This window comes from Tauraco erythrolophus, chromosome 9 (genome assembly GCF_009769465.1).
Source record: "Tauraco erythrolophus isolate bTauEry1 chromosome 9, bTauEry1.pri, whole genome shotgun sequence".
In the NCBI taxonomy this organism is placed as follows: Eukaryota; Metazoa; Chordata; class Aves; order Musophagiformes; family Musophagidae; genus Tauraco; species Tauraco erythrolophus.
Window position 1 is genome coordinate 37,585,190 of NC_141473.1, and position 26,417 is coordinate 37,611,606.

The window sequence follows — 26,417 nt, forward strand, 5'->3', positions numbered from 1 at the left end:
GAAAATTAGCAGGCAGAATGGCTAAACCAGGAAAGCTATGTCATGGTGACAACTTGTCAGGAAGCTGCTAGCCAGACATTATATGCTTTATACTTGAGAGGAAAAAAAAAAAGTCCCCAATCAACTGGAATTGGTGAAGCTCCACAGAAACCAGGGCTAGCACTGGCTGTCTTGGTGCCCAGAATGATAAGAGATTGGGAGTGGCACCCGCTATCTTGATGCTAGTCCCTCCTTAGCCCTGTCCTTCAGTTCCTAGAAGAAAACCCCTGTCTGAAATAGCTGTCCTGTTCCAGACAGTCTTGTTTACCCCCCTTTTAAATATTCTTCACAAAGCTGCTGGTTTTTGTGTTTCTAAGCTAGTAGCTGCCTGCTGGTTAGAAAGTCAAGGTGCCTTGTCAACACTTTATGTGAACTCCTGAGATAAGAGAGGCACGCTGAGCCCTGCCTAGGCAAGGTGGCTTTAGAACCAGAGTAAAGGTTGCTTGCTTAGTCTGACCAAAAGTGCTGTGGAGGTGGCTTTCTGCCTGGTTGATTCAGTCCGGGTGCGTCTGGCTCCAGTTTGGAAACTACCTGACCCCTGGTTCCTGTTGGGGGGGACGGCAGAGGCTTGGGAGGCTCCGAATGAAGCTCTGCTGACTGGCAGGAGGCAAAGGCCCTGTGTAAGCAGTGAGCCCTCCTGCTATGTCTTGCAAAGAAGAGCGAGATAATAAGCCACCCATAGTGGCTTCTTAGCTTAGCTTTTAATTTTCAAATGTGCATTGGAAGAGGAGAAATGTGCATTACCCTGTTTGTATATAGACTGGCAAAGTCAAACAGAACAGATCCCCTTGCTCCTAACCTTTAAACTGCAAGTACACCTTAAATCTTGTCAAGTCTCATCCTTGAAAAATGAACACATAGGTGGGGAACTAACATGGTAATACTACGTATGCCCTTAGATCCTCACAACTGGGCTGGACAAGCTGCACAGATCGTGAGCCCTTCAGATGCGATTTGACGAGTCTGTGAGTTATGGCAAGGCTGCAAGGGATGGCCCAGCAAAGCTGTCAAGGCTCTGAGAAGCACCCAGCTTACTGGGACCCTTCCCAGCAACAGAGAGCCCTGAGTGCAGGTGTAAAAGAAGGAGCTGGTCCAGCAGCTCTGTACAGTCCTGGCGAGCCTGGCTTCTGCTGAGAGGGACCAGCTCTGGCCCTCAGCTGAGCTGGATCTGTTTGTTGATCCAGTAGGAAAAGACTACGTTTTTTTCTGGGTTAGTTTGTTGTTCCAGTTGGTTGAATCAGTGCAAGGGATGTCGCGGGACTAAGAGGCTGGGAAACAGCAAGTCAATTCAGGCTTTCTTAATTGTACTTTTAATTACGTTCCTTTGGACCACACAGGTATCCAGCTCCCCAGTGCCAACAGGGAGCAGGAGCCCGCACAGCACAGCACGGAAAAACGACCACCCCCCAACCACCTAACCCGGGGAACACCATGGGAAGAACGTCGAGTTGGAAAGCTTGCTGTGGCCTATCCCCTCCGCGATGGCGTACACCTCGGCGAGGGGCCACAGCCGAACCGCGCCTGGTAGGGGAAGGGGAAGCGATGGTGCCCTCCCGCCCGCGCTGCTCCCACCAGCCCCCCCGGCCCAGCGCTGCGCACACCGCCTGTGAGGCCTTTCCGGCTGGGAGCGCGTAACCACGGCCGCCATTTAGAGCCCGCCCGAGGAGACGCGGCGGCGACGAACGGAGCATGCGGGGGGGTTGGGGGGGCGGTGGTGAGGGGCGTGAGGCGCGCCCCCCTTCCCCCGCGCATGCGCAGAAGCCGGGCCGGGGAGGGGCGGCGCGACGGGCGAGCGTGCGCGGTGGCGCGCGGCGCAGCCTTTATTAGGGGCGGGGGGCGGCGCCGCCGCCGCATTGCAGACGGGCTCGGGGACGATGGCGCGGTGTCTTCTTGGCCTCTCGGGCTTCTGGCGGCCGGTAAGCGGCCCCGCTGGCCCGGCCTCCCTTTCTTCCTTCCCGCTCGCACGTAGCCCCGGCGGTGTGGGGCGGTGTGGGGGAGTGTGTGTTCCCTCACTACCCGGTGGGGAGCGGGCTGAGGGTGGCCGGCGCTGTGAGGAGGAGGCGGCGGCGGCGGGGGGAAGGCTGGGCCTAAAGCTGTTTCTCTCCTTTCTCCCAGCAGGACATGGCGGGCCCGGCTCCCGAAAGCGCAGGGCGAGGAGGCAGCGATAAGGGAGGGGGGGGGGCAGCCGCCTGCCGGGGCCTGGCCGTGGCGCAGCCCGGTGCGAGGCTTAACGGTCCCGCCGGGGAGCGGGGCCGCGGGGGCGGATTTCAAGGGCGCCTTCGTGGTGTCTGTGGTGCTAGTGCTGTGTTTGCGGGGGAGGGGGGAATCACTCAAAAATAGCGATCGGGGAGAAAGGGGAAGGCCCTGGGAAAATGACTTCCCGACGGCGCCTTGGTAGCACGGGATCAGTTGGATCCGTATCTGACATTAATTGGGCGGCTGTGTCACCTCACAGGGCCAAATAGGAGCAATGGGTAGAACTGTTGTCGTGCCAGCAGCTCTGTTTATCTTTGGCACTTCAGGGATAGGTGGGTGTTAATCCTCTTTCAGGTGGCAAGAGGTAGCCTTTGCTGTGGTGTGCTTTTAGCAGCCTCGTTTCCTTAGAGCCTCCTGCTCTGCTTGGAAAATTCCACTGAGTTTGCTGAGTTGAAAGTGGTGGTGGTGGGAATAACTGATCTTCTGCCTTTAGCGTTAGGACTAGAGGTTAAAAAAGTCAATGTTTGCATTTTGTGCTTTGCAGAAGCTAGACAGGGCTACAGAAGTGACTCATAGGCTGACTGGAGGAGTAATGCACCTTCAGGTTGTGGTATGGAATGCCTAGCTAGGAATCCACAAATTGAAAGTCTTAATACAGTGATGCATACGATTTTATAGAGAATTTTCCTTTAAATAAGACATTGTTAAACCTAGAGGTTATTTCCTTGTGATTTTAACCTGCTACATTTCACAATTCAGCTGAAAAAACAAAAAAAAGCCCGACTAGTGGTTTAAAAGCCACGGGAATAACCAACTGACAGACTACAGTGAGCTGTGCCTAGGAGATCTCACATGATTGTACACTACTCTTGTACTTAAGTGCAGTTTTTGAATATACTGGTATGTAAATAATTTAATGGAGAATCTCAGACTTTTCAGGCTGGAAACAAAGTAATTGTCAGCTTTCACTCGGCTTATTTATCAGCTTTAAGAGTATGGACCTTTGTGTCTGCCCTGCACTGAACTAACTACCATCAGTTATAATTTCTATTGGGAGTGTTTCTGAATCACTAAATCGTTGTAGTTTCTTGTGCTTGTAGTTTCTTCGCTTTTAGAAAGTGAAAAGAATTTGCCTTGAAGAGTGCACCAGGTTTCCCATTAGTGTATTTAGGGAAACTGTAATGAGAACCAGTTCAGCAATGAGAGTTAGCTTGGTCTACCTGTTAAAGGCGTGTGTATGCAACTGAGCACAGCAGAAGACTTGTTAGGCCTGTTTTTCTTTAGGAAGTCACTGTTTTGACACAAATAAACACCTGTCTTTTTTCACCAGAGTCCTGTTATGACTACTAATTGACTCACCTGTGATAGTATCGTGCCAAATTACTGCAGATTTTGCTGTGACAACCTGAAACACCGTTTCCGCCTACTAAGCTAACTAATTAGCTGTATCAAAATCTAGCCGCCCTTGGTGTATCCTAATTGAGTTACTTGGCTGGCTTACAGCATGGCTGGTAGGACGTGAGGGTTTTTTGGTTGACCTACTTACAGTGCTTCTGTGCATCTTCCGTTTAAGGGAGACACGAAGGAATTAAAGCAGGTGTACAGGACTTGGACTCCTGATATTTTGATTATTGCTGTCTTTGAGACCAAGAAAGGAGGAAGGCATAGTTAAAACAGAATTCAGTTTTCTCTTGAGCTGATTTTTTTTTTTTTCCCCTCTTGATAAATAAAAGTTAAGCTGGGAGTGGAAAATAAAAAGTTTGAGGATGCGATTATTTCACCCCCTCTAAAATAGTAGACTTAGAATCATAGAATAGAATCATTAAGGTTGGAAAGGACCTCTGAGATCATCAAGTCCAATCATCAAATGATTTTTGAAATGATTAAGGAAGACTTAATCTTCCTTCCTTCCAAGATTTCAAACTAATGTATAATTCCCTAGCAAACACTGTTCAGAACATCTGGAGACAGGAAAATTGAAGACTGACTTAGTCGGACTTGAATTTTCTGGAGGCTGAGAAAAAAGCAGATAATTGAACTTGGACTGTTCTTGTAGTTTGCAGGGAATGTAGTTTCTAACAAACAAAGCTAGGCTGGTGCAGCCCGCTGCCGTAGAGGAAATTAAGGAAACAGTGGAAAGTGTCTCATTTCTAAAGAATATATCCCTGTTTTCTTAGAGGAATAACAGGGAGTGCTGTGGGTAGGAGGCACCTTACGAACGTCACGTAACGAGGTGGTGCTTTGATAGATAGCACACCGCTCATGTGGCTTGTGCAAACCTGCGTGCACAATCTTCTTCTTGTGTGCAGAAGAGGTACAAATAGCAAGAATTGTTCTTGGTTGTGTTGGAGGAGAAAGAAGCAGTGCTGGCAATCTCTGAGAACCGAGAGGATGGAGAGGGTGGAACGAGGAGGAGCGGGAGCTTGTCAGCAAAACTGAACGTGGCTCCATCAGGTGACCGTGATGTCAGTTGGGACTCTCCTGGAGTTTGGACTTTCGGCAGGGTGTTATAGTACAACGTGCAGGAAGATTTTTACTTTGTGTCTGTGGGGGAAGCAGGACCAGTCACTGCTGGCTGCCAGTGTGTTTTATTTCCATGTCTCACCTGGATCTTATTCTTTGGAGCAGGTTTGGGGCAATGCCTTAGAACTACATGACAAAAAAAAAGGTGTGTGTTTGCTTTTTCTTTAAGGATTTACTCACAATCCATTTTCTGTTTATTTTTTTTCTTTATGTAGCAGTTTCTGTATGCAATTAATTTGCTGCTATTAAGATATCAGAGTTCCTATTGCAAGTTAAAAGGGGTACTTCTGTGGTCTTTGAAGTGTGTGCATATGTTTGAGGCAATGCTTGCCTGTGTATTTGGTCACAGAGCAATGTTTAATTTCAGATATCAGTATTTTTCTTCCTCTTGGAGTGAGGAGTCTCGTATTTACACTGTTTACCCTGACTACTTTTTAAACTTTGTGCTCTACTTCTGTGAAGTCTGCATATAGAGAGATTTTCTTGGAGATGCTGAGCAAGTGACATCTTGCAGTGAGATTTCAAGGCTTGTTTTTTCCCGACGTAACAGTTTAAAATCCTTTGACAATGTTCATATTGGGATACAGGCTATTATTATGCACAGATTAGGGGTTACACTTTCTTCTTTCCTGCAATCAACTGCTTCATCACTGGTAGGTTATTCTTTCACCTTGTACACTACAGTTTGCCTTTTCCAGGCTCTTCCATCTCTGAAGCTGCTCTTTAAAATGTCCCTTTTCATCCCTCAGGTGTACTTTCTCCACTCAGCTGCAGGGGTCTGATGTCTTCCCTTTCCCTAAGGGAGCTTTCTGTTGAGTCGTCTGGTGTGTCTGTCATTCATTCTGCATTAAAGCACTTCTCTGGCAGCAGTGTGAAACAGAGCATTGCTCCTGAGACCGCTCTTCTGTTTCTCCTGGCTGCGTCTGGAACTGCCCTTCTGTTGTCTGAAGTTTTTAGATGCTTCTGGACTTCACCTGCACTTTGGTGGGACTGCAGTGTAACCTGTGGCAAGGCATTTGTCTTCTCTTACAGACACGGCTCTCCGAATACTAGCAAACCTTTCAGTTCTTTGTGGTGTGAATGTGTTTTGCCTGGTGAAAGGGGGTTGTTCAATACAGAATTTCTGAGGTAAGAACGGTGTTTACGGCAGAGGTAGTGTACCAAATGATAACATGTTCCCTGCTTTGAGGAGAGGCCGATCACGGCATTAACTAGACACTAATTTGTTGTGAATTGCGCAGGTTACAATGATTCAAGCTTGATATTTGATCAGTAGATACTGGACAGGAAGACTTTTGATTTTTAACCGACATCTGGAACACTGGTAACAGCTAGTCAGATTTCGTGTGTTTCTTCTGCAAGTTGCTGGTAATTTCTCAAATACTGTGGCTGTTTACTGCCTCCTCAATCCAGAGGCATAGTAGACCTTTGGCCGAATTACTAGCAGGTGCTCAGTTACAACTTTTGAGATTTTACTTAAACTCACTGACCAGAGAAGCTGTGGGAGTGTTGCGCCCTTCAGATAACTTCAGGTGGAGGTCACTCCTTGACTTGTTGACACTTTGTAAGATTCAATGAAGAGAAGTTGATCCCTCTTGACTTCTTTAACTTAAACACACTTTGCTTTAGCAGTTCTCGAAAGAAATGGGGAAAAGTCAGTAACTAATCGAGCACAGAATGGCAGAGATTGAGGCATTCACTTGGCTTATGGACCAGTTCTGGGAGATAATGAATGTGGGTTGTTTGGTGTTTGTTTTTTTTTTTTTAACACTGCCAAGTGAGGCAGCCTGGAAAAAAGCATCCCTCCTGATGAATATGTAATATCGTTGGAATAAATTGAACTGTCATTAAGACATAAGAGTTGACAGCACCCCACGTTATCTTCCACATTTTATTTCAACCCATTAAAGTGAACAACAGCTCAGCTCTTTCCTTTTCTTGCCAAATACAGGTTAAATTTGTTTGTTAAAAACGCTGCTCACACCAAGATTTCCTTGCAGTTTGGTTTGGAGGAGGCTTGAGTCTTCCAGCTGAATGTCTTTGTTCTGGGTTGATAGTTTTCTGATTTATCCTCTGGCTTTTTAGGGAATCTGGTCTGGCCCATGTAGAATCCCTGTTCATAGAGGCTTATATAAGGTGGTAACTTTTAAGCATGATCATGAAAGTCTAATTAATATATTTCAGTACAGCTTTGGAGGAGATTGCTTATGGTGTTTTTCTGAGAATCTCGGGAAGAAATTTAACCTGTCTGTCCCTGGAAGAAGAATAACACAAATGCTTCAGAGAAGGGAAGGTTATTCTCAGGAAAGGTAATTACCTAACAATTTTCCAGTTAGCTGTCCTTGCAGAATGGTAATCCAGCCATTATAAGCTTCCTTCTAGATTCCTCTTTCCTGAAGAGGAGTGAAGAACTGAACTCTGCTTTCATATGTGTGGCTCCCTCAGCTTTCCAAGTAGAAAAGGTGATACGTATCGTCCGAGAGGGCTGTCCCCTCTACTTCACTAACTTCTGACTGTGTTAGCGTTTCCATTCCAGATGCCTTGTGTGGAGGAAGGAGGTGATAGTGTTTGCCACTTTGAAAAAGCGTTCTGGGATTAATGCACAGTCGCTGAAGTGAGCGGGATGGTGCCGCTGTGGGAGGGAGTTGCACATTTCCCTTTATCTGTGCTGCCTTCAAACTGGGTTTTGTTGAATTCCTGGGCAGGGCCCCATGCGATATGGTAGCTGTCACTTGTCAGTGCTGCGTTATTGGTGTTCTGGCACTGTTAGGTTGCTGACCTGGGCCTCAAAGAAGAGATTTCTCTGTCCTTTTCTGCGGTTACCCTTTGGCTTGTGGAATATTTTGATTGTGGTGTTGGGCTTCAGGCTGTGTTTCTGAGGCAACGCTTGTTCTAGAAGGTGGTCTCTCTTGTCTGTCAGACACGAGCATTAGAGAGGTCAGAGCATGCTCTTTTTTTGGTGGTTTTTGTTTTTTTTTGGGAAGCTGCAAGTGCATGCAAGGATCCTAGGGTGCCTGTTGGCTGTCAGCTTGGCTAGAAGCCTGAAAGCTGAAGTCTTTCACATCTGAAAGACATGCTCTTTGTACATGGTTTGCATTTCTTCCCCCCTCCCCTTCCTCCTCCGTTTTCTTTCGCTGCTTCATTTAGGAACAGCTTGGTGGAACAATGACCATTACTTCTACAACTGAAGAAACCATGTCTCTGAGGCATTTCAGGAAGGGAGGAACCAGGGAAGAGGACAAATAAAACACCCTGGCCTTCACAGATAAACTTGTTTGGTGCTCTAAAAATAGTGGCTTGCAAGAACTTCAGGGAAGGGGGGGGCAGGTTTGGGTGGGCATGATGCGTGACTGTTGAGAGCTAATCTACAGAGAAAGGAGAAATCTATTTAAAAATGGGTGACCCTTAGATAAAGACAAATATATAAAATAAAAGGATGCCAGAGATAACTAAGAAGGTAATCCCATTGGGTTTATCCAGTGAGCATTAAGAGTTGTGTGAGGTAACTGACAGTGCTTTGTTTTCTCTTGGCTCGCTGCTGTGCTTGGGATGTGAAATACTGTATTAAGGTGTCACTCTTCTTGCAGAAGAGGCTATTTTGAGGGAACAGGCAAGATGACTGTTAAAGACTCAAAACTGTCCGTTCTGTTGTGACACAGCACAAGGTCTTAACACTCTTCACTGACATACTTGCTTTTGTTGTAGCATAAGTTAATATATGAGGAAAAATGCTGCCTCAAAATTAAGTAGGAGAACAAACTAAAGGAAAAAGTGAGAACAGTAAAAGATTTCAGGCTGTTCTTTTCTGAATCTGCTGGATCTGAATTAATGCAGAGTTTTTTTAGTTTTGTTTCTGTTTCTCCCAGGACATTCAGAAAGGGAGAGTGATTACTGTTACAATGAAGGTTGCTTTCTATTTATAACGTAGAGTTACGTAATAAAAATATTTCAACATAAGGCAGAATAAACTAATACGAGCTTAACTATATTTAAAGTCACTATGGAAGATGGAAGAAAAGAAGCCATGCTTAGTGTGTGTCATCTTTGTTCTGTAGCTGCTTTCTAAAATGTGCCAGCGATGTGTGGCCTAAAAAAAAATTTGCCTAGTCACCGTTTGACCAGAAAGATCTGTACTGAAAGCATCAACTGTAGAGCTGTCTTCTCAGAAGGAAAGAACTTCCACAGTGTCCTTTGTAACTGAAAGGGTACTGCTGTTCCTCTGTTTTCTGTAGATAAGTGTTCATCCTCATGGTGTAGCTGATTCAGGTTTCTTGAATTTGTTGGCTTTTTTGACAAAAAAGTTGTGTCTTACACAAAAAAAGTTGAGAAGTTGTTCATCTTACTCTGATGTCGTGTAGCAGTGAAGACTTTAGATAATAGCAGTGGGAAGGTGTTTGGGAATTTGGTTGTTTACTTGCATCCTAAACCTAGTTTCCAGTGTTTGCTGGCTTAGGAGCAGTTTGGTGCTTCTCATTCTTCACTGTCCCTGCTGGTCTCGAGCTCTTCTGAGATTTTGTCTTTGGTCTCCTGTAGACGATTGCAGATAACATCAGCATCCTTATTCTCAAATCCGAAGGGTCTGTGTGCCCAGTGGCAGTGCTTTGAGCAGAATCTGGACAAAATCTGTTTGCGTATGCCTCTTCTGAGAAATTATTCTATTTTCCTTCCAAACTGGTGAGACGTGATGCAGGGAAGCAGTGCAATCAGAGACATCACGTAGTTAATGTACTGTCAAAAATCGATCTAATTTTAAGACTTTTTTTTTGTTTTCCCCCTTCTGAACAGAGTTATCTGCAGCCTGCACTCTGCTCGCCTCAGAAGGTCTCAAACTACTGCCTTGCTCTTCGGTTTTCTTCTGCCTCGGTGTTGTGACCTGACAAAACCCTGCTGTCCTGCTGATACCCCTTGCTGTGTCCTGGCAAGTCAGAACGTTAGTGACTGACTCTGTGTGAGCATCTGTTTGATACAGAAGCCATGGAGCAGGGAATTTGTAGAAGATGTACAGCTAAAAATGCTGATAAATAAGCATAAATCTGAAGCATAGGATTTCTTTTGTCCTTCACTTGTAATGAGCAGGTCTGAGTCTACGAGGCAGAAGGAACAAGACTAGCTGGTAGACATTCTGCTGAAGCTGCATATGGGTCTGAAAAGTCATATGGTGACAGGATCTTGAAGTAAAAAGCCAAACAAAACCTGAAAGTTCATTAAGAGCTAGATCAAAGCAGTGCAAGTTACAGCGTGAATTCTTCAGTTTGGGTTTTAAATAGCCTCTTAGATGAAGAGCTTGAGAAACTGCTTGGAATAACTATTGTTGTAGTTTTATAGATGAATTTTTGTAGTTTACAGTATATTTCAAACAGGGGATGGGGGAGTAATTTGATTTACAGAACTAAAGGCAATAGGTTAAAAGCTATACTTGTAAATAGTTGGAAGCCCTTAATTCCACTGTTTAAAGTTGAGGACTTGCTTGACTTCAGCCAGGAGCTCGACTCTGCCTTGCAGAGCCTTCCTACCACTTTTCAATACCAGCGTCTGAAAGGGAGAAATAATTCTTTCCTCAACCAAGTGTATACTTGGGTGTTGTCATCCTGCCAGAGCTGACAGCTATTTGGCTAACCAGTCTGACTTTGAAATTTAACTGCTCTTAGTGCTTCCAGATTAATAATGCTGTAATTTAGAATAGGCTGTCTGTAAATATTTTGCTAACTGTACATTATTAGAAGCTTTGAACTCTTATTCCTGTGGTCTTATAAGCAGTCCTAGTGTGCTGTCTTGCTGAAGAATTATATGCAATCTAGGCTTTTTGCTGGGAGAGGGGTGGCAAACTTTAGGCTCTTGTGTAGAAAATTAAGCATGCAAAGCACGCTTTTCTTAAAATAAATGGGTCATTCCTCTGTGAAATCCAGTGTAAACAGGCTTTATAAATCAGCAGCTGAGAATGGCCGCAGAATGGCACCTATAAAGCAGTGTTTATCTGGCTCTGTTTGATGTGTAGTGGCTATGTAGCTTGTAGGTGCTCTGGTAATTCAGCTGTTAAGTCGATCCTCTAATTGCTTAGAACCAAGACACCAGAAATGGAAAAAGTAAATGTTCATCTGTCACAACCTTACTAGCAGCTTCGTAGGAATCAAATAGCGGAATTTCTGCTTCTTGTTGACAGTGTAATTTACAGTGTTTTGTGATGTGTAAACAGCATTGATGTGAGGATAATGGCTCCTAAACAACACCTATATAGCTAGTAGGTTTGAATGGGCTTTTTTTTTTCCTAAAACTTTGACAGCAGTGCCTTGTAGACATAAACCACGGCAGATTTCCTTAGACCCTGTCTGCTGTAGGATTTTAGGAGATGTTTCTTCATAGGTTAATGCAACCTAGGAGGTTGACTGCTGAGGAAATTGAGCCTACTGACAAGCAAGATGGTTTTAGAAACCTGGGAGAAGTTAGATATCCAGTTCAGACAGCACAAAAAAAAATAATACTTGGAAAGTCAGCTAAAAGGTGCAGTTGATTAACTTGTCCTGTTACTTATAGTGCAGATCTTTACACTTCTTTAGAGAGACTGTCCAGAAAAGGGTATTCTGTATTTCACTTCAAAACTTTATAGGTTGTGAGACAATTCTGTGTGGGGTGGAAGGTAATGTCCGAACAAGGAATCGTATTCTTTTTCTTTTTTTCTCCACAAATTTTTCTCTACACAGTTGAAGAACTGACCAAGAGGAAACAAAATCTAAATAGATTTAATGGATTTTAAAACTATTTGATGGAACATGTCTCACGTTGTTTTCCATCCTTCTTTTGCTTTGATGTGAAACTTTCTGTTCCGTGTTTTGGTCTGTACCTGGCTCTTGAGCCCTCCATGTAACGTGTGCATTGTTGTGGCTTCTAATCCGATTAGATTCCTAGCTCTCACAGTTGCTGTATGAGAAGAGGGTGATTCACCTGAGAGAAGGAATGCAGGCAGCAATTACAAGCTACATGTGACTACTGGTTCAGAGTTGAAGTGTCCACAAGGACAGTAGGACAGGAGAACAGGTTGCAGCTTTGGGAGTCAGCTGTCAGAAGTGTAGATTTCTGCAATGAGCAATTTCTCTGTTTTGAGTCATATGGTAGTTCTTGTGTGCTAAGGAAGGTGGTTTTTTGTTTAGTTGGATTTTCTTTGGGTTTTGTTTTAATTTATTTTTCTTTTCGTGGAAGGTGGATGATGAGGGAATGGACTGCTGAGGTGCTGAGACTCAGGCACTTCAACAGGGAAGTTCAACTGTTATGTTTTCTCTGAGTTCTTTGGCTATGTAATTTGTATTTGGGACTCATTCTTATGTTTCCCGCAATCCCAATTACGGGATTGAAATGTGCTTAAAAATGTTAGGAAACCTAAGTGGCCTACTGGTGAGATTGTGGGCATACCATACAGCATTAGGCTCCTTACTTTGGAGTGGAAATCATTCAAATGTGCAACGGTGATTCTTTCTTTGGCAGCTGTGGCAAGCCCTGTTTTGTGGCAGAAGGACTGCGTGAAGGGTCCAGAGGTATGGTGTCAGAGTATTCGGACAGCATCGCAGTGTGGAGCAGTCAAACACTGCCAGCAGAATGTCTGGAACAAGGCGACTGTAGTAAGTATCAGCTACTGAGACTTCTTCCCACCTGTAGTTGAGGTAGCTGGTTTCCATACGCTGATGGAGATTTTTCAGGTCTCATCAGAGTTAAGTGCTTCATCTGACTGTGCTTTGATTACTATGCCTCAATTTGGGTGCTAGATAAAGGTTGCTTTCCACTTCTCTGCCTTGCACAACTTGTCTGCTGACTTCTCCGGTGACCTGTTGCACAATCACCAAGCAATGTGTGGGATGGAGCTCCACTGGAGCTCTATGGAGTTTCAGACTCCTTTCTCTTTACTAAAACGGTTCCTAATTCACAGAACCTTTTCTTATTCTTAACTTGAGCAACGCCAAACTGGTAGGTTTATTACAAAAAAAAAAAAGCTATATGCTTCTTTAGATTTTTCTTATTAAGTTAATATTGCACAGAAGATGCAGCATATGCTAAATTATGAAAGCTGTGATGGTAAATAATGGTACAAATGTTATGTTTAGCATGGCTTTTCAAGTTGCATTATATTAAATGTGAGTGCTGCTTTACTAGATGCAGCTGTAGTTTGTAGTGGTGTTTTACAATTTTCTAGGGGAAAAAGGCGTTTTACTTATAGTCAAGGTGGACTGAGTGCATCTGTATCTGTGCTGAGATATGTTTCAGTTTGTGGAAAAGTAGGGGATGGGAGGGATGTCAGAATGGCAGAGCACAACTAAGATGAGTGAAGCTTCCTGAAAGGTTCTTAGATTTCTAGTAAATGTGAATTCTTTGAAGCGGTAAGGAGGAGGCTTCTTGGGACAATGTACTTTATACATCAAGGGAGGCAGGATTAGGTGAAATGAGCAAGCAGTAACATGCCTGCTTCTTCATACTGTGTTGATTTACTGAAGAAACTGGAGCTGAATGTGCTTGGAACAGCCTCACTCTTATTTAAAAACACCTCTTCCCACCCAGACTTCAGCCAGTGTTTCATGTGATGCTCGTTCTTCACGTTGTTATTCGCACACTGCATTTGCAGATATTTAATTCTGTCTCAAGGTACCTCAGTTCTTCTCTCTCCAGAGCAGTATCCCATGTGACTTGTGTAAGGAACTCGTGACGGTAGCTGGCAAGGTTTTGAAGGATAATGGCACTGAGGTAAGCAGAGCTCCCTTCTCCTTGCCCCAAAGCACTATGTACATTCATTGTGTTAACAAGATCCCGAGGTGAGGGGGTGGAAGAGTAGTCTGCCTGATGTTTTCCCAACCTAAGCAGCAAATGTTGAAAGGGGTAGAGTACATGGAAAAGGCTTTAAACAGCCCCTTCTGGTTTAGAGATTAGCAAATTCTAGAGCCTGTCTTGCTCTAATGCATCCTTGATTGACTACAGATGCTTATTAAAATTGTTCTTGGCCAGTGGGCCATCGATCGTAAAAGGTGAGATACTGCAGTTTCTAGAAGTGGATGATTACACCAAGTGGACTTATTTTGGTTGTGGGTGCTTCTTCTCTTTTTCTTTTGTGAACCTGGGAGTACTTTGTATAAACGAATCACTGTCCTGCTGGTCCATAATTTCACTTTCTCTTCTTGAACGTAAATGTTCTGTGCAGGTGAGACTGTGTTGTGCAGGCCTTGCAAGCAGTATTCATGTTTTCATTTTGGCAGGTCTCATCAAAGGTCCAGGACTGGGGAAAATAGACTTATAACGTAAAACCTTGTTCTAGTTTTGCTTGCCTCCTGCCTCAACCTACCTGAGCCCAAGGGTCTTTTTTTAGGCTTTGTGTCATGTGTTTTGGAGAGTGAAAGAGAATTTGAGAGAGAGATGCTTTGATAGTGTATAGCCCACCTCATCTTTTGTAGGATGAGATCCGCTCTTACTTGGAAAAGACGTGCGAGTTTCTTCCTGACCAAGGCCTGGTCTCGGAGTGCAAAGAAATTGTGGATTCCTACCTACCAGTTATCATGGATATGATCAAAGAAGAGCTGGTAAGTAGATAATAGTTTGCAACTGTTGGAATTACAAATCGTGCGCCTGTTGGTGCCAGAATTTCTTGTCTACATAAGATTGTGCACATGCTCCTTTAATCCTGTATGGATCACTGGTGTTGCAGTTAATGGTGTAAATTTGAAGACTGCTTTCTTGCTGTGAAACGTTTTCCCTTCCTGTCATGCTTCAGCTGAATGACTCTCTACTCTGAACTTCATGTAAAAGGGCCATCAGTCCAGAGCTTTATGTCTGTATCCTACCTCCCCTAGGATAAACCTGAAGTTGTGTGTAGTGCCCTCTCACTGTGCCAGTCCCTTCAGAAGCACCTTGCAGCAATGAAACTTCAGAAACAACTCCAGTCCAATAAGATACCAGAGCTGGACTTCTCTGAACTGGCGTCCCCATTCATGGCTAACGTGCCTCTTCTCCTTTACCCTCAGGACAAACCCAAGCAGAAGTCTAAGGTAAGGATGCAGTGCTCTTCCAGCGTGTGAGAGGAGTGCATGTTTTTTCCTACAGAGCTTCAGTGCTCCTTTGCGTAAGGACTTACTGACGATTCTTGGTAAGGGATTGTTGTAGTGGGTACAGATTAAGCTGATGTGCTTCACCTGGGTGACTGTCTCCCATTGAATTTTCTGCTGCTGCATACAAACAACTACCTTTTTCCTAAATCTGTGGGTTTAAAGCTAAGAAAGATGATATCTGCAGCCCCTGTGGACCATAAGTATAATCTTAGAATAACAACCACAGTCTATAAAGACAAGTCTTGTGCTGGACTGTTCCCATCCAGGACTGTAGTAGTCAAGCAAGTCTTACTGGAAACAACTTCTTCTGAGAGAAAATTTGGCACCAGTGTTGAAAGGAAGAAGAATTCTCCCACATTTCTGAGTAATCTGCTGCTAGCTGTGCCCTTCAGGGCAAGCGTTCGTCTCTAAGTCCGGAGGTGACAGAATGAATCAGAAAGGAACAAATAGTTGACAAAGGGGAGTAGATGAGCCTGCCAACTTGTGAGTAGAGACTGAGTCTTGATAGCAAGCGTAGATATGGGAGTTAAACAGTTGGGTGGGTGGAGAACAAGCTGCCGTGGGTGGAGCAGGTAAGATCTGTGCCAAATTTAGAAACCTTCCCACTGTGGCCTATAACAAAACCAACAGATTTGGAGATTGAGTATCTTAACAGTTATCTCGGGTTTCAAAGCCAAGTTAGGTACCTAATCTCCATCTAGTGGTTGGTGCACATACCGACAGTAGCTCGTCTGTTCATCTTAGCTCAGACTTTCCAGTATTCTACAGAGTATTTATTAAGGTTTGTATATCGTTTAAAATAGCTTTTAAAACTCGTCAGTAACAGAAGCTTCAAAAATGTGCTATGTGAAGATATGTCAACTTAAGTTTCCTTTCACTCTTTGTCCAGGGAAGTGGGGATGTATGCCAAGACTGCATTCAGCTGGTTACTGATGTTCAGGAAGCTGTGAAGACAAACTCATCTTTCGTGAAGTCTTTGGTTGCTCATGCCAAGGAGGAGTGTGACCGTTTGGGACCTGAAATATCTGATATGGTAAGCTATCCTTTTTGTTTAAAAATCTGTTCCTGTATGCAAACATAAAATAGTTTGCTCAGTGCCTTAGTCCTCTCAGTGTGATCTGTATTTTATAAAACAAAGGCGAGTGTGTCACATGTAGGATACGTCACCCAGTATAACAATAACAACACTGAAATAATCAACTTTCTGGTCAAGAAAGTTGAGTGAGGTGGTGTGTATGGGACTGGGGAGGAGGAAAAAGACTCAAAATAGCTGCTAGCCCGTAAAGGCCTTTTTCATAAAAGTGACCTGGCAGGCTGTTGTGGTCCTGCCGTGAGGGGGAGTGCTTTCGCTCTGAGCAGAAGAGAAAAGAACTCATCAGATAAGCAGCTATCTGTGCCATGATTGTGTAACCTGAAATGCCATCTTATATTTGGGACAAGCTCTGAAAGACAACAGGATAATTATTAAGTAGAGCAGGTAAATTAATACCTTGAGATGTATGAAAAAATTCTAGGTTAACTCTACAGCTAAAGCGCTTGATATTTACAAGACTTTCTTTTCCTGCTTCCTGCAGTGCAAGACCTACATCTCTGAATATTCTGACTTGGCTATCCAAATGATGATGCACATGGTAAGATCAGTAGGATGTAGTATTTGCTCTCAGTTCGTTTTTTCTGCTTCATGTAGCTAACTTATTCGGAGGTCTGGGGAGAGCCCTTGCTCAGTAAGTCTTGGTGTTCATGCTTTGAACTTGGCGTTTAATGGGATAGTAACTTCAGTCTCAGGATGCTTTCTTTAGTGCTTTCCTTTTCTTTCACAACCACTTCTGCGGTGCAAAAGGCACTCTAATCCTTTGAAACACAGATGATCCATTACATATGTTCCTTTATATTCTTATCTCAGTCCTGTACTTACACTACTTCCTCCCTCCCCACCAAATACTATATTAAGCATATTAGAGTTGGTCTTTGTCACAGCATTTCAAAATTGCTTCAAGTGTTAGAGATAACGTGTCTATTTGAAGCAAGACTAAACGTCTGTCTTCTGGAATTGCTATATTGAGACTCCTGCTCTCTGGGCTCTTGATAGGAGCCGTGGAAAGTAAGTGGTACTGCAGCAGCTCTGGTCTTCTGCAGCAGCATATAATATATTTCACCTCTGACCACCTCCGTAGCACCTCTTTATCCAGAGATCTCAAAGCCTTTTAAAAAAAATGGGTAAGCCTTTCCTTAGAGAATGCAGTGCCTAAATGCCACAAGTAATGTAACGAATTGTAGGTGAGTTTATGAATAGAGTACGTGGCTGACTTGAGCCTGAATTTGGGGACACAGTGGCTTTGTTTTTGTTACCAGATATTTTGTTATATTGCTTCTTAAGTATTTGAAGGGGGAAGCAAATCTTTGTTCCAAGAACAGTTAGTTTCTCATTTTAAGCACTGCAGTGCAGTGTGTTAATACTTGAAATTGGAATATGACCACACCTTGCGTCCAACTGAGTGTTGTTCAAGCTCTTTGGAGGTAGTCTTGCCCAGGATGCTTTAATGACTTCAAATGAATAATGCTGCTTAGCACTGTGCAATTAAATGAGAGTTGCTGTAACGATGCTAAGGATCTTTGGGGTGGGGACCATGTCATATTCCATCATCTTCATGGAAAGAGTATATGCAGTTCCAAGTGCTTGATGTGTTTTTTTTCTCTTAACTGTTATCTTTAATTTCTCCTTTCTTCCTCTGTCTCCATTCTCCACTGTCAACAGAAGGATCAGGTAGGTGAGCAACTTGCCTGTGGTGATAGCCTGCTTGTAGTTCACTTCTTGCTCTTAAAGGGCTTGTAGTTCACTTCTTGCTCTATTAGCTGTGTACATGGTGTGACTGTACTCAGTGTTGACAGATACAAGGGATATTTGTGTGATTAAAAAAGAGAAAGACTGTAGACTTCCTCCAGTGGATCAGTCTTACTTCCAGCTCCAGATACCAGTTTGTGCTACTGAGATTTCAGCTTAATTATGCTTTGGCCAGTGGAGCAGAGAATATGCTCACTTTCATACAAGAAGCATTAGATATAGAAAAAGCATGCCAGTGGCTCCTGTCAGCTTCTGGTGTAAAGTCTGGGCTCAAAAGGACTTGAGTCAAGCTGTCTCCAGGTCTTTTTTTGGTTAACCTTTAAATGTTGGACAGGGGTATAGATGTTTGGAGTAGACAAACTGAAAAGAAGACGCAGGAGGCCTTTCAGGCTTCTGCTTCCTAGAGCTATTTGGGCTTTAAACTCAACCAGTTCTGGGAGACCTTGTGTCTGTCATCTCTCTGCGAGGGAACACGTTGTGTGTATGTGGGTGTCGCTGTAACATTAATATCTGGAAATGCTTCATACAATGCATGAACCAAAGGGATTGACTTAAAGGTACTGCCTGGAGTAGTCTGAAGCAGCACCGTGTCTCTGAGATACTGCTTTTGCCTGTGCATGAGGTTGTGGCATGATGTATTAACTGTTGCATAAGCCTCTGCTGTAAGAAGCTTGATGCCCTGGTGACAGGGTGGGGTATGATCTTCTAATTACCCATAAAAGCAAAGGTAACTTTTTTTTTTTAGCTTAGGTAGACTTCAGGTGGGAAAACTCAAGTTTTGTGTATTACGCTCTACAGCCTTTCTCACTTTGTGTGGGTACGACGTGGCCTCCTTAAAGCAGTTTGCCTCATTTTGGGGATGTTTATTTTAGCATTTAGTAACACGTGTTTCTGAAACCTTTGAGAAAGTCTTTTTAAAGGCTTTGTTTCCATTTGCTGTTTTCCCTCTTGCTGTGAAAAGAACACTCGAAATACACTTACTGCAAATTCTTGTAAAAAGGATCAGGCTTAGGTTTTAACATGGTTAACTTCTGTTTCTTGTAGGCTGGGTTCAATAATGCAGGAATGTGTTTCTATTTGCAAAATTTGATGTTACTGGCTGCTTTAAAGAAGGTAGTTTGTGGCGGAGAAAAGGAGTCCTTTCTTCTAGATGTTTCTTTCAACTTTGGGTGAACTCTGAAGTCAGGATAATTAGCCTCTTCCGTGATTACTTAAAGCTTTCAGGGGAGCAGCTTTGGGGATGCAGGTCTGTTGTGATGCTGGTGGCCTGATTTGGTGTTGGTAGCTCTTAAGTCAACTCCTTTGAAGGGCTTGCATAGTGTATTAGCTCATGGTAAATGGGGTTTTAAATGGATGTGGCCTAACCTCTTCCTTTTTTGAAGGAACTGCTAAATTTCATCTGGTAGTTGTCCTGCCTATAACCATATCAAATGCTTTGGCAATACTTGAAGTAGAAATAGTTGTGAAACTTCTAATTGTGTTGGAGCCTTTTAAAACTTTGTTCTCTGTGCCCACTCACGGGCTCCACAGAAAGGGCAGAGTCTTCTAGACTTTTAAAAATTGCTTATACATCTCTTTCCAGCAACCAAAGGACATTTGTGCCATGGTTGGGTTCTGTTCTTCTGCGAAATCTGTTCCCCTTCAGACTCTGGTGCCAGCTCAGGTGGTTCATGAAGTGAAAATGGAAACTGTGGAGGTAAGATGGACTTTTTATACTCAACAGCTTTGCCTTCCATTTTTCTGTAGTGTAATTAACTAGGTGAAACAGAAAAATACGATTTTTTTCTGCTTAGAATAATCCAAGTCTTGCATATAAATTCCTGGCTGTTTCTTGTTTCTGGTGTTGATCTGTGAAGTAGGAGAGCTGACTGATTTATTAGAACAGCAGAGCCTACGCTACGGTGAAGCTATAAGGTAATACTTCAGGGCTGAAATGGGAGCTCTTGTTCCAGCAGCAGGGTATAGCAGCCATTCTAAATGGCACCTCAAATGTTAGAGGGTAAATTGCTGAATTTGAGTTTTGCTCTATCTTTAGAGTTATCCTTTGATCTCTTTTAAAAATGGGACAGCATTTTGCATGTGCGGATGAGTCTGATCAGAGTCAGAATGCTGAAGCTCTGAGTTTGGAGAACCACCTTAGCTTCCCATGATCTTTGGGTGATATGTGGGCTGAGGGTTTTTTTTGAAAAGGAAAGTCTCTTTTGAGGACAGTTAACTTCTGACAAACAACTTCCCTCAGGTCTCTCAGTTTCTAGGTTTCTTTTGCAAACAGAAAGGTGCTCTCAGTTCTAGTAAACTTCATCCTCAATTAATATATTTTAAAAAAACACTTCATATTTCCCTTGACTCTAGTCACTGTGGGGCTGCTTATTTCTCCGTGTCTACTAAATTCAACTCCCTTCCTTATACAACCTGGGAATTGTAGTCTTATTTAGTCATGCAAAGTGACTGTTCATTGAGAATGGCTTTTTACTGAGACCTTTGAGGTCGGTTTTGGGCTCTGTGTGGCGTTCTGAATTCAGCTCAAACTGGCCAGCTAGGTGAATGAATCGGTGTGCTGCACCTGAATGTGAACGCTGTTAGACTGATCTTTTCCAAGTTGTCCCTGCCAGATGTGGTCAAGTGCCGATCTGTTGTTTCGTATGTTTCTTCTGTGTACTCAGAAAGCCACCGTTCAAGAGAAGGCTTTTTCCGTGTGTGAAATATGTGAGACCATGGTGAAAGAAGTGACTGGCCTCTTGGAGAGCAACAAGACAGAGGTGTGTAAGTGGTGGAAATGGTTCCTCTTCCTAGGCTTTGGCTAAAACGGGGCTATGTGGGAGGCGCAAAATTAAGTTAATTTTATTGCCTGTTTCACGAGAGCAAGATTTCCATCCTGAGTGGGATGGAGTCGGAAAACATGTAGTTACGAATTGAGTCAGACTTGCGTTGCTCATTTGCCACGCACCCTTCCTTGTGCTTCAGGAGGAGATTGTACATGAGATGGAGGTGGTCTGCTACCTGTTCCCAGCAAGTGTCAAAGCCCAGTGTAAGGACTTCATAGATGTCTACGGCCAGGCTTTGATTGACATGCTCTTGGAGTCGACGAGTCCCGAAGCTGTGTGTGTTACGCTGAGATGCTGTGCAGCCAACAAGCCTCCACAGCAGCCAGGTTGGTAATGAGGAGTCAGTGGTGTTGCAAAATGAGCTAGTTCACCTATGATTATGTTTATTTTGAGGACACATGCTTTAGTACTTTGCTGATGCAGCCTCCTTTCTTCTTTTTGGGGGAACTACCTAAGCACTGACACTTGTTTTATTGTTTGTTTGGTTTTTTTTTTTTTTGTCTTTGCAGTTTTAATGAAACCTGCAGGTGGCTTCTGTGATATCTGCAAGATGGTGGTAGCTTATGCAGACAAAGAACTAGAGAGGAATGCCACGGCAGCTGAAATTGAGGCTTTACTGGAAAAAGTCTGTCACTTCCTGCCACAGTCTGTCAGTGATCAGGTAAAGTGCTAAAAAGCGATGGTCTTGTTGATGGTTGGGAGCTGCCCGTGGTGATTTGTCAGGTTTGCATAGGTCTTAGTGACAGTTATGCCAACTTCATTTTCTGAGTATTGCGCCTGATATTCTGTCTACGTGCTAATTTTAGGTCCGTCTCTGGAGTGTCTCTACTTCTGCTATAAATGTCCAGGTACTCATAGTAGAGCTATCTGTGTTTGGCCGGCTGTCTCGATCTCTGGCTGGAGACAAACTGTCCACAGGTGCAGCTGGGACTGGCTTGTGTTCAGCAACCTGAGCCTTCCTAGGTTTTTTCCCTTTGCTAGTTAGCACCAAAGCGTAGCAGCTTCTCGTGTGCAGTAGAGCGAAAAAGAGAAGAGCGGGCTTGATCTGAGGCAGTCGACCACGGAGGCCTGGCTGTGTGGCAGCCTGCCTTCCAGTCAGAACAAGGCGGATCGAGATGAACAGGAGGACAAAACATCTTGCAGAGTACTTGGAAATGCTGGAGAGCAGCATCTCTTGGTGGTTTTTATAAGAGTAGTCAGCGTTCCTCTGCTAGAGGCTGGAAAGAGTTTGAAGTGCAGGGGGATTAGGTTTTCGTGCTCCCCATCCTTGGGGGTTGGCAGTCCTTTGAATAGCTGGAGACTTTGAAGGGCCTGCATTGACTGGCTGGATTGTTGTACTAATTTGCAGTCAGTAAAGGTTTGCCTGGAAATCCTCTGAGAACAGTGGGTGGGAAAAACTGAAAGGTTTTCTTCCCCCTCAACACTGATCCTGTTCAGGGGATTAGCGAAGTAATTGCAAGTAGGCTGGCGTAATTTCAGTGAGATGGCAAAAAGCAACACCTGTTAGGCCACCGCTGTCGAGATTTACCTGGAAATCTTATTAGGTGGCTGCTGAGTGCCAGCAAGCGGCAACCGCTTATAAATTTACCAGGCATACAATAGACAGGCTTAAAGCAGCTATGGAACAGCTGTTCCTGCTAACTGCTGGGAGGCTGTTTAATAGTTGTGGTTTGCTTATTAATTGGTGCTGTTAGTCTCTGCTGAGAACGCCAGTATCTTTCTGGGATTCTGAGGCAGCCTCCCACTAGAGGGCTGACTGCTGTCAGTGGAAAGCGTTCATGCTGCTGCCTGGTCTGAAGGGAGTAGTAACTGCTTGGGCTTAAAGGTGCTCCAGAGTCGTTACTGCGTTGCTGCTGTCCTTTTCAGGACGTTTGTCTCCAGCTCATTCAGTGTGGTTTCCTCTTAGACAGCAGTGATCTTCACAGTTAGACACTAAGCTTTGCAAATCAAGGTCAGTCCTGCTTGGATCTTTTCCCAAAGCCAGTCCTGCTTGGATCTTTTCCCAAAGCCAGTCCTGCTTAGTTCTTTTCCCAAAGCCAGTCCTGCTTAGTTCTTTTCCCAAAGCCAGTCCTGCTTAGTTCTTTTCCCAAAGCCAGTCCTGCTTAGTTCTTTTCCCAAAGCCAGTCCTGCTTAGTTCTTTTCCCAAAGCCAGTCCTGCTTAGTTCTTTTCCCAAAGCCAGTCCTGCTTAGTTCTTTTCCCAAAGCCAGTCCTGCTTAGTTCTTTTCCCAAAGCCAGTCCTGCTTAGTTCTTTTCCCAAAGCCAGTCCTGCTTAGTTCTTTTCCCAAAGCCAGTCCTGCTTAGTTCTTTTCCCAAAGCCAGTCCTGCTTAGTTCTTTTCCCAAAGCCAGTCCTGCTTAGTTCTTTTCCCAAAGCCAGTCCTGCTTAGTTCTTTTCCCAAAGCCAGTCCTGCTTAGTTCTTTTCCCAAAGCCAGTCCTGCTTAGTTCTTTTCCCAAAGCCAGTCCTGCTTAGTTCTTTTCCCAAAGCCAGTCCTGCTTAGTTCTTTTCCCAAAGCCAGTCCTGCTTAGTTCTTTTCCCAAAGCCAGTCCTGCTTAGTTCTTTTCCCAAAGCCAGTCCTGCTTAGTTCTTTTCCCAAAGCCAGTCCTGCTTAGTTCTTTTCCTTTGACCCCTCTTTCATCATAGTCTGCCTGCAGACAGCTGCAGGCAGATATGAGCTAGCGAAAAACAATGTCATTTTGTGGTTAGTGCAATTAGTGTTTTTTGGTCTGGAGAGCTCGAGCCTCTGGTTTATCAGTTTGGAGTGTGTTATTGGGGTGTTTGGAGTAGTGTCTCTTCCTCCTCTTCCTAAGGCTTTAACAGGAGAATCTCCCAACCTGTGTTTTGTTGCAGTGCGTTCAGTTTGTCGAACAGTATGAACCTGTGGTTGTGCAACTCTTGGCGGAAGTGATGGATCCCACTTTTGTTTGCACTGTGAGTATTGCGTTTGGTTCTGTTGAGTAGAGGCTCTGATACAGTCCTGCCTGCTCTTCTGTATGCCTTTCAATGCCTAGCATGCAGCAACTCTGCTGGAATGAAAATCAGGACCCTGAATGCTTGGAGCAAATGCAGTCATGCAAGACCTTGGACTTGCTGAATGGACAGCTGTCCGACTGCCAGCCTTGTGCAAGGAAGGAGAGAAAAAAAGAGTTTGCTGGTGGTTATCCACTGTTGAGGTTCAGTAACAAGGTGTAGTGTGCCCTGAGTGTGATGAGAGGAAATGAAATGACATTTCTTGAGAAAGGTCCCTTTCTAGAAGCTCTGTTTCTTGAAGCTTAATGTGAAGAAGCAGCTGCAGTAACTTAATTCTTCCTCGAGTCAGATTACTGCTTCATGTCTACTCGTTCTGCTGCAAGTGGGACTGCAGTTGTCTGTTGAGCACGGTACTGTGGGAGCTCCTGAAGCTACCTCGGTGTTACTTCCACACTCGGTCAGGTGGAAGCTCAGATGTAAGGCTGGAGTTAAGATCTCTTGATGCAAATAGAAAAATGCTGACTCTGCTGTTGTTCTTTTCACAGAAACTTGGAGTCTGTGGATTAGCTAAAGAGCCTCTCCTGGGGGATGATGCGTGTGTCTGGGGTCCAGGTTACTGGTGTAAGAACATGGAGACTGCTGCTCAGTGCAACGTATGTAAAGCAGGATTCTGCAAGTTTTCTAGCTGGTCTTTGATAGCTCCTTAAAAAACTGCTTTTCTGGCTCTATACCACACTTTCAAGTGGATGAATTCCAGTTTCAGGAAGCAAAAGGATACTAGCTAGAGGTAGTTGGGTTTGATTAGAGAGTCTTCTGTAGCCCATAGCTTTCTTAAAGCAGACTTTCTTCTTCCTTTTGTTCCTATCCCTCACCTGTCTGCTAGCATTTCAGAATCTATAGTAAGGTACAGTTGTGAGCTTTATGTTTGGTCCATGTTCCTGCAGCCAACAGACGACATCACGACCTCTCATCAGGCTCTAAAAATTGGCTTCCAAATGTTGCTGTGGGCTGGTGCTTTCTTTGCCAGGCCTTAATGGCTAAGGGTCATCAGCACTCTTTCCTGAAGCTTCTGGGTGGGGACGAGGATGGTGCTTATTCTAGTCCTCTTTTAAGAAAAACGGATTTGTTGCCAAGATCTTGGCTTAGAATAAGACATTGAGTTATATGTGTAGATGCACGCTTGTTTGCAAACAGGCTTTTTTTCCACTAACATACACTCTTTTCTTTCCCTTTAGGCTGTTGATCACTGCAAACGTCATGTGTGGAACTAGAAGGAAGAATTTCCAGTTCTGAAAGATTGCCATGGCTCTTAAAAATGCGGGCCGAGGTTGGCGGAGAGCTGTATCTCAAATGTCCCTCCTCTCTGCCTCATTAACAATTTGACCTTCAAGTTCCTTTATTGTAACTCTTCCGTAGCAGTGCTGCTGTTGAAGGATCAGATCTTCATTGTTGACTTAACAAGAGATATTTTTGATTGTACAGTTTAACTCATTATGCTCCTAAAAATAGTCAGTGTGTTGTAGATTTTTAATTGATAGGCTGAAGTGGTTTTTAGGTGCTGGGAAGAATGGCAGAGAAGGTGAAATGAGACAAGACTTTTATCTTTTAATTTAAAAAAAGAACAAGATAGCGACTAAACTTTCAAATGTCTTTCTGTACTCAGCATCGGAAAGATTACATGCTTGGCATTTTTAACATCTGGCTGGAATATTAATTTTCTGTGTAACCGTAGGGGAACTCTTAAGGGAAAACACTGAATCTGAGAATCCCTTCGGCTGGAATTTTCAAAGCTCTACAGATTCGGAGGAGGGGACTTTGTGTGCCCAGCTACCTTTCAAAGTAACTGGTACCTAAAAAGATGCATTTGCATTTGAGTGACCACGCTTTTGCTTTCGAGTGACCACAATTATGGCTCCTGGCATTTTTGTATGGCTAAGGAAACCCCCCCTCAACCTTTGATCATGTCCTTTGTATTTCCTTGGACTGCTGGGGTCTAAGCACGGGAGTTTTACTGTCAAGCCCTGTACAGTGGGAGTTCAGTCTTTTGTAGCATGCTGGTGTACTTAAGGGATGGCTCCCTTTTTTCTTATCCTAGTTGCTCAATTCTGCTTAGTCTTGCAGCTTCCTACATGCAGCCCGGCTGGGTGCCAAGGAGGCGGAACGGGCTGGCTGGGTAGAAGACGGAGGGGGAAAAAGTCAGCAGGGACTGTGCATATGTCAAAGTGAGTTCAGCATAGAGGGCAGAACGCGTGGAAAAATTATTTTTATCATAAACTGCTGGATTGCTCCTTGATCTGTTTTTCTCTCACAGCAAGTTTCAGTCATCTAGAACTTCTGAGGCTCTGAGGCTCGTGGGCAGTTTCCATTGCTGCCACCCGTTCTCACTGACACTCACCCTTCTGAGTAGTTGGAAGTATGAATTTTTTTCCCCAGAGTTCCCATTTCTCTTTGGAAATGCGTCTGAGTAGCAAGTGGAGATGGCAGATGGTAAGAGCACCGTAGTAGGTGTTTGGCAGCTCTGCTGACACACCTGACAACCTGCCTTTCACGCCTCTGCAGCATCCCACTGAAACGGCCTGAACTTCTGAACAAAAGCCTTTCAAGGCAGGCTGCTGCCCTGGAAACAAGTCAGGCCCTCGAGGTGGAGGGGCCTCGAGAACGAGAATCATGCTTGTGTTGCTTGAGTCGCACCTCGCATCCCCCACCAGCGTTTAGTGCGTAGTTCTGATCGAGTTAACCCCCAAAACAGAGGCACTGAAGTAGCTCCGAGGAGACCTTTGGGAAGAAGGAGCTGAGCAGAGGTGGAGCTTTGAAAATTCCAGTCCCGTTCAGAAAGGTGCCGGCAACTTGCTACTGTTCCTGTGGTGTCTTAGGTGAGGCGGGAGCTCTGGTAACGACGCTTTAGCAGCAAGCAAAGCAATTTTGGTGCAGTTTGATGGAAAACCGCT

General features: G+C 44.3%; 1 protein-coding gene across 1 annotated transcript; it reads left to right on the forward strand.

Annotated features, from left to right (window-relative positions):
• The first annotated feature begins 1,789 nt into the window (after positions 1 to 1,789).
• PSAP (prosaposin) lies at positions 1,790 to 25,365 on the forward strand. Its single transcript, XM_086616856.1, has 14 exons — positions 1,790 to 1,955; positions 12,235 to 12,368; positions 13,408 to 13,482; positions 14,184 to 14,309; positions 14,580 to 14,774; positions 15,724 to 15,867; positions 16,409 to 16,465; positions 19,259 to 19,372; positions 20,340 to 20,435; positions 20,641 to 20,827; positions 21,011 to 21,162; positions 23,350 to 23,430; positions 24,015 to 24,122; positions 24,705 to 25,365. Exons 1-14 carry the CDS (start codon positions 1,790 to 1,792, stop codon positions 24,738 to 24,740), a joined length of 1,671 nt encoding a protein of 556 aa, XP_086472982.1. The 3' UTR covers positions 24,741 to 25,365.
• Positions 25,366 to 26,417: the final 1,052 nt, after the last annotated feature.